The 8,576-nt window shown below is 46.0% G+C and overlaps 1 protein-coding gene across 1 annotated transcript; it reads left to right on the top strand.

Annotated features, from left to right (window-relative positions):
- The first annotated feature begins 491 nt into the window (after window positions 1-491).
- On the top strand, window positions 492-6,421 carry LOC307088347 (uncharacterized protein). Its single transcript, XM_079754200.1, has 3 exons — window positions 492-764; window positions 1,666-2,575; window positions 5,066-6,421. The coding sequence occupies exons 2-3, from the start codon at window positions 1,678-1,680 to the stop codon at window positions 5,965-5,967; spliced, it is 1,800 nt and encodes a 599-aa protein (XP_079610326.1). The 5' UTR covers window positions 492-764; window positions 1,666-1,677; the 3' UTR covers window positions 5,968-6,421.
- The last annotated feature ends 2,155 nt before the right edge of the window (window positions 6,422-8,576 follow it).

The raw sequence follows: 8,576 nt of genomic DNA, 5'->3' as shown, positions 1-8,576 counted from the left end.
GTGGCTGCGTCATGCCAGTTCACTATAAAAAATCATCTGACCTGGATACTGACCATGTTGTTGTCAGTGATCATTAAGCAGTAACCTTCTCTGTTAATGTTGGCACACTGCCACAACTCAATGTGTGTGTCTATTTCTGTTACGCCACCACTCGTGAACAGGCTCTACGTTTAACACCCCAAGTCGTTCATTTACATCATGACATTTTCATTTCCCCTTTTTATTTTTTCTGACAATGAAATCTAACTCAACATCTAGCTGACGACCCTGTGCGTAAAAAAGCGCCAGTCTTTGTACTTTTGGGTGTGGCACCCCAATCAGTGACCATCGCATGGCCCGATGGTCTCTAAAAGCAATTGATACTGGAGTCCCTTCCTCCCAAATACCTGGGTTTCACACAGTCCGACGGAAAACCTGCTCGACAACCGTGAGTCAAACCGAGCATATAAGACACCACTGTCCCAGGCGCACGCACGCTAGTCCATGTCGTGTCTAAATATAGAGGTTTCTTCCAGTCAACGTCAAAGAAAAGTCAAACTTACTCGGCTGCATTCCATCATTTTGGTCACCTGATTATTGCGCAAATCTGCGTTGTACCAGTGACGGTAAACCACAGGTTGAAAACGAGTTTTTGTGCTCTGCGCGCTGGGCCATCTCTTTTAGACGCGTCTCCTAACTGAGATTACCATGGAAAAGCCGTGCTGAGCCGTACATGATGGCGCTTTACTGAGTCTGACATTGAACATCCCAGCTGATGAAAACAGGTAAGGCTTGAGGAGAGAATGGGCTTTACTTTGGTCCGTCAATAGGCCTTCCCAATTTGTAGAATTCTGGCTTTACTAATATTGACACAAGACGCACAATATATAGAATATTAAATATGTTTACAGTAGGCGTGTGTGTGTGTGTGTGTGTGTGTGTGTGTGTGTGCGTGTGCGTGTGTTCCTTCGGTATTTGATAATGTAACGACATGAAGTCAGGTAGTTTAGTGGTAACCGTAATGTTCTAAGTAATAGATACCTTTTCATCTATGTAGGACTCTTTAAGGGCAAAGTCTCAGCAAAGTTTAGAAAAACATAATACAGCTTAAAAGGTATGAAACTTTAATCAAAACGAGTTTGGTGAGGGAAGCCACCTTGCTTCGGACAACCCGTCAGACAAGTGGAGGATGTTGGGTGTGTTAGAAGGTAAGGAAGAATATTACGCCCAAGAAGGACTTTTAACTGGTGTGACTAGTTGGATAGACAGACATGGCAATCATGCATCATCGCAACAGGTTCCTTTACTGGGGTTTTCTATATAAACTCAATTCAATTCAATGTTTGTAAGAGCCCTCATCATTTTAATTACTTTGATACAATCGTGTGCACTCCAAACATTTTGTGTTCATTAGTATTGAATCAGAAGCTGGCGTGCTCCCTTATTGTTATTAGTCACCATGTAGGTCATTATACAAGGTCTTCTACCTTGACTTTTAAATTACCTTATATTACTCAGACACGATTATACAGACATCGAATCCCCACATGGACCCAACAAAGACCGTGAACATAATGTCGTTTAGGGCAATGAATGACCCCTGGTTCGATATACATGTTGGCGTTATACATGTTGGCGTCAAATACAAAAAGCGTTATTCAACGCCGTCCCGTCCCTGTCGCACAGCCCAGGCCCGCCATGAGGGACCGACTGAGCTTCCTGCAGGAGCTGTCCGACGGCCAGCCGGAGGCGGCGGAGCAGATGGAGTACGCCGAATCCTCGGCCGCCTCCGACTCCTACAGCGACGTGGACCTGGAGGACCTCCAGTCCGTGGCGGTGGTGTTTGACACCAGCCAGGACCTGGACGAGGTCCTGGGCAAGGCCCAGGAGATCCACCGGGAGGTGCAGCTCATCCGGCTGGAGACCAAACGTCTGCGGGAGCAGAACGCTCGCGTGCTCCAGGGCACCACGCGCATGAGCGCCATCAAGCGCGACGCAAACGCCATCGGCACGGACATCAAGCTGCGGGCGGAGGGCGTGCTGCAGAAGCTGCGCGACATGGACCACGAGGCGCGCAAGATGGAGGAGTTGCACGGCGCCAACGCCGCCGTGTCTCGCATCGCCCGCACGCAGTACGCCTGCCTCAGCAACGGCTTCCGCGACACCATGTTCGACTACAACGAGGCGGAGATGAGCCACCGGGAGAACTGCAAGGCCCACATCCAGAGGCAGATGGAGATCGTGGGCCGGGAGACGACGGGCGAGGAGGTGGAGGAGATGATCGAGACGGGCCAGTGGAACATCTTCGGCGGCGAGCTGCTGGCCGAGGGGAAGACGGCACGCTCGGCGCTGACGCAGGTCGAGAAGCGGCACCAGGACCTGGTGGAGCTGGAGACGCGCATCAAGAACATCCACGAGATCTTCCTGGACATCGCCCTGCTGGTGGAGGAGCAGGGGCCAATGCTGACGTCCATCCAGAGCAACATCCAGAAGACGGACGGACACATCCAGGAGGCGCTGATGAAGCTGGGCCGGGCCAAGAGGCACGACAAGAACAACCCCTTCAAGAAGATGTTCTGCAGCTGCTTCCCCTGTTATAAATAAAGCGTGATGTGGCAGGTGGTGGACTGGCCCTATAGCCTCCCGATGGGTCAAACCATGCTAAACCTTATAGGGGTGAACGCCAAAAGTACTGTGGTGGTTGCCCCCTTCATTAAGCTCTCAGGGATGTTGATTAACAAATACACGGCACTTTACACAAAGCTGTCAAGAGATGTTTAGGTGTCCAACAAAGATGATTACAATGTTATGGTCCAAACCCAATGACGTTCACTGTGTCCGATTTAAGTGGATATTTAAAGTGGTGTCTGTTACGTAAGGGTTTGAATTCTTAGAATTCTACTGATTTGGGTTTAAAACTTGAATGCCAATTATCTGTTGTGGTGCTACATCGCATCAATAATATTATTAAAATAATATTCATCAGGTGTACACGATGAAGTGACTGGACTGTAACTAGCCATTATCTGTTACTTTCAAATGCTGTGTTCGATTACCGTTTAATCTTGGAGTTTTGGACCATTACCGATACAATTTGCAGTTCAGCAACACCCAAATAAACCTTCATATTGTAAAAATTGCACATAAGTTGAACTTTCGCCAAGCACGGACAATGATGTCAACAATGAAACAAGTGATACTGATCCACTGATAATGTATTTAGCATAATTAGAATGAATTAGATGTTATTTCTTTGTACTCAGGTGTCATTTATCCTGCACAAATTATTAAATGACTTCATTTGTTTGTCTCTGTGTGAATGGGAAACTAATTTTTCCAAATCGAAAGCCTCCTAGCATATTTCAAGGAATTGAGCGTCAAGAATGCCTTAGTCAAATAGATGACTTAAGCAGATAGTGTTTATAGAATGTAAAAGGAACTCTGATTGGCCTAGGATATAGCCAATGAGACGCCGTGAATCAGATGGATTAGGAGAGTAGAGTTAGGGTAGATGTCACAATTTGGCCAACATATGACTCAGGAAATTATGCTATGAGGCTCACGATATGCATGAATAATTCCAGAACTCAAATACATTATATTATTATTATTATCATACGCCACTTTGAATTGTGTTCACAATAAATAAAATAAACTGTTGAACATTAAATGCCGTCTACAATTGTCATTTCTATCAATGTGCTGTCTCAGTTTTCATATACACACATATAATTCACATATAATTTGTGCTACTAAGTACCCCTTAGCCAGTCCTTATTCTATTTCCATAGGTGGACATACTTATTAGGCCTATACAACATATTCTAAACATATTCAAGTTGTTTGGATAGATTCAATCATAGATTCCTAAGATACTTTCAAAAAAGAGTTGCATCCTTTTAGGGAATTCCTGTGCAGTCAATGAGTCACCTGTCACCTATCCCGTCCCCTAGGTAGGTGTGGCTGTCATCGCTTCTGAGAAGGATGCGGGGGAACCACATTTTCACATTTTCAGGCACTGAATAGATGCTCATTTATGTCTGACTTGGACTCTCTCCTGAAACCCCATGGTTGGACTAGGTGATTTGTGTGACCAACCCTGATGGATGAGTTTAAATAATAATTATTTGGATCCTAAGGAGGAGGCTCAAAAGAAGGTAAGACACGTAATAACAAGTTGTTATTAAAGTATTTTGCTTTCTTTTGCTCAGGTAAACGCTGTGGTCAAACCTGTTGGCAGGTAGGTCAATAATAGATGCTGCCTTACCCACATAGCAAATGGTGCTCTGCTGATGAAACTATCAGTTCCATGAGTAAACGATGAGTTTAACATCAACTTATCAAGGTAAAGGCCTCCACCTTTAATGTGAATGTGTTTTCACACTTATATTTCCTTTTCACATATAAGAATACTGAAGATGTGGGTTCTTTCAAATCATAAAATATAATGAATTTCTATGTGCTAAAAAGACGATGGAGGTTATCTAAAACAACCAATTTATTTACGGAATACATTTCCTCTTTGGATCAACGTGTCCACATATCGGCCTTCATGGCTGCAGAGAAAGTTTGCTTCCTTGTTCCTTAAAAAAAACATTCCTTGCTTCCTGACAGTATCACTGACACAATGCCTTCTATTTAATAGAACAATGGTTTCAGACATGTTTCTATTTATTGTTTGGTTGGTTAGACTTAAATTACAAATGTGCAAAAAGGAGTGCCGGGGGGTTTCCCATTAAGTAATGGGGCAGTGCACGTTCCATTACTTAATGGAAAACATCACCGATACTCACAAACAATACCTGCTCTGGATCTGAATTGCTGTAAAACCGAACCACAGCTTAATTGACAGCTGGCTTGGTCCTCCTGTTGCTTATTGCTTGTGCTGTATGTGAAAACACAATCTGTAGGTGAGCCTTATGAAACTAATAATGTATTATGAGATATGCCATGACATGACTGCTGTGCTTTAATGATCAGGATCACGCTAACTAAATCCCAGGTGTCATTTCTAATGCAGAACATCACCTGTGGACCCCAGGAAATAAGGCCAATCCCTTTAACTCCCTACGGCTTCATTTCCCAGGCAGGATGAGGGACCGACTGGAGATGCTGCAGACCATCCGGGAAGAGGAGTGCGACTCCGACTCGGACCTGTCCTTCCCGGACTGTGACTCGGAGCAGCTCGACTTCTCCCAAGAGGCGGTGGTCTTCCAGGACCCAGACGACCTGCACGGCGTCCTGAAAGAGGCGCACTCCCTGCGGAAGGAGGTGACCCTGCTCCGCCTCGAGGTCAACCGGCTCATCCGGCACAACGAGCGCTTTGGCACCAGTATGCGCCGCCTCACCCTCCTCAAGCAGGACTCGGACTCCATCGCCAGGGGGATCCACCGCCGCGCAGAGGCCCTCCTCGTCCGGCTGCAGGCCCTGGGGGAGCAGAGCCGTGCGCTCGAGGAGCTGAAGGGCCCCACCTCGGCCCTGAGCCGCATCGCCAAGGGCCAGCATTGCGCGCTCAACCGGGCCTTCAAGGGCATCATGGACGACTACAACCGGGCCGAGGAGATGCAGCGGGTCAAGTGCCGCGGGCGGCTCCAGAGGCAGGCCTCCATCCTGGGGAAGAACATCAGCGACGAGCAGCTGGACGAGGTGGTGGAACAAGGGGGGAAGGGCTGGGCCGAGCTGTCCCAGAGTCTGCAGACCGACGGCGCGCGGACGAGCCGCCTGGCGCTGTGCGACATCAAGGGCCGGCACAAGGAGCTGGTGGAGCTGGAGGCCAGGATAAAGGAGGTGCACGAGCTGTTCCAAAACATGGCCATGATGGTGGAGGAGCAGGGGTGCCTGATCAACAACATCGAGAACAACGTGGCCAGAACGCAGGAGTACATACAGGACACCGCTGATCACATCAAGACGGCGCTGAAGTACAAGCGGAAGAACCCCTTTAAGCACTGCTGCCCGTGTCTACCGTGTTGGCGCCCGGTTGCGTAGCGCGACATATTGTCTTATACCTCAGAAGTGCAATGTATTTATGCTTCTTTTCACGTAGTTCGATATGGTCAGGGAAGTCAGAAAAGGACTCGCACTTGACGATCGAGAATGACAAGCGTCGGCAAAGACACGGAATACTACGTTGAGTGTTATATTTGTGGATGGTCATATCAAATCAAATACTTGGGACTGTAAAATCAGCTGTTACATATGAACTCATGAAGAAGGTTTCATCGGTGAGGAGATAGCGAAGCACAGAAGGATACAAGGCCATACTAATCAAGATGTCTTTATTTATATTGATTGTCACATATTGTTTTACATTAATGCTCTGCAAAACACAAAGACAGATTCATAGCAATATTTGTGTTATTATTCAAACAAATGAAGATGTAAGATGAAAAAGTGATTCTTGTGTTTTCTGAAATTGAATAAATCCATCCTGTTGCCTCAAGTCTTCCTTGTGTTCTTGAACTCAACATTATAAGCAAAAAACGAATGTGGGCGGACAACATTATCTTACAGAAGGAGCAGCGAGTGTGAAGGGTTCTGGTCCAATTTCCACAACATACTGTACACCAGGGGTTCTTAACTGGTCTAACCTTAACTCCCACAAGTGTGATTTGTCTCTGGGACCAGAACAGAAAAGGGTCGGGTTCGCGACCCACCAGCGGGTGTATCACTGCAGTACACTACTGTACTGACTCAATCACAGCGTCATGTTAGATAGATTACAGTGGGGTTCATCACAACTCCATCTACTGCTAATATACAGCAAATCACTACCAGGAGACCTGAGTTGTATCCTGCGACAGGTCTTTGTTGACCAAGGTCTTCTACCTTGACTTTTAAATTACCTTATATTACTCAGACACGATTATACAGACATCGAATCCCCACATGGACCCAACAAAGACCGTGAACATAATGTCGTTTAGGGCAATGAATGACCCCTGGTTCGATACGAATGGTTCACCCTTTGTAAAACAATAGTGACATAAAATGTGTTGCCAAATCCATAAGTATAAAGTCATTGAGACATTGTGAAGTTAAAATGTGAACTTACATTGTGCATTTACTGCCGCATGCAGGCTACTGTTTCGTATAATTTCAGTGATGCTAAATCAGCTCCTCTCCTCACTTTAGCCGTCCAACTTCTAAACGCCGGCTATCGAGAAGGAATACGCTGTGTATCGGATCGAACTCGTTAGCATAGTGAGCTAACGACCAGGCTAACCGTTAGCTTACTACGCAAACGAGTTCCGACTGTTGTGTGTGGGAGGCGTCTCCTACCAGCTGCTAGCGTGTCATCCCCTCGATAGGTCGTGTTGGCTCGTCTACTCTCTTCACATACTCACCGTGTACTCCGAGGGAGAAGTACATTGAATAATATATCATAACTTCGGGGTACACAGTACAGTAGTACCACCACGAATGATTATGGTATAGCTCCGCCATGGCATTGTACGCACCAGGATGGCCGAGTGGTTAAGGCGTTGGACTTAAGATCCAATGGACATGTGTCCGCGTGGGTTCGAACCCCACTCCTGGTAGTCGCTTTTTGCCGACCTGCTGGTCTGTTGTAGACGGAGCTGGACGAGAGTTACCCAGATTGAATCTGCGCGGCTCCGCTCAGATCTGTAGGCTGATGCTTAACCTATTGAGAACACAACAGACCGAATTAAGACAGCATGATGAAACGATCAACTCATAAATCCACCTAGTTTCGTTTGTAAACATCATCATTCACTTACTCACATCATTCAATTTCGAGGGTTTTACTTTCAAAACAGCAGTGATGATGTGAAGGAAGACTCTCGTAACCTGGAGGATTAAGGATAAAGAATAGTATGATATTGCAAACTTTGAATGTGAAGGCGATACAATTGAACCTTTCTCATTGGATGGCTGTCCCAGCCCGCCTCTTACTGGTGGATGCTGGTACTGTTGGTCCAAGTGGATGCGGAGCAGGCATAGGTATACACTTATCCTCGGTGGGGATAAAAATTACCCCCCCCCCCCACCCAAAGTATTTTCACCATTACATCGTAATAATTAACAACCAAAATGCACAGGGTCCGTCTTCATTTTGAAAAATTTTAAAATGTTTCTCAAAATTACCCCCCCCTCTGGTTTTTTCACAAATCACACCCTGGGTATACATATACACACATTATAGCTTTAGTTTAGGCAAAAGCTTATTGTAAGGATATCCTGCGAGACACTATTATGTTCCTAAGAGGCCACCGAAGCTGGAGACTGTGACGTAACGAAATGTTTAATAAAGTTAGTTGAATACTCACCAGCTAAGACGTCAGTCGCATATTATTACACTTATCTTTTCCCAAAAAGTCCATAGTCTATATGCCATTTTTGTTTCAAGCGTGTAAGTCACTTTTCTCTTATCCTTTCAAGTAAACCGTTCAGATCCGGTTAGTCCGTCTGCTCCGGTTCATTCCGGGAGAGTCGCTGCCGGCCACCGGGCAGGAAGCTGTCAGGTGTGAGGCAGGTGAGACGTAATGGAATAGCACTGTTGAATGAATTACAATTCTTTAGAAATGATTTAAATGTGATAAAGACATTACCACAGAAGAGGGCGCTAGAGGACT

The sequence above is a fragment of the Pollachius pollachius genome (assembly GCF_949987615.1).
Source record: "Pollachius pollachius genome assembly, chromosome: 16".
Taxonomy (NCBI): domain Eukaryota; kingdom Metazoa; phylum Chordata; class Actinopteri; order Gadiformes; family Gadidae; genus Pollachius; species Pollachius pollachius.
Note: the sequence above shows the minus strand (reverse complement) of the source record. Positions and strands in the feature narration are given on the sequence as shown.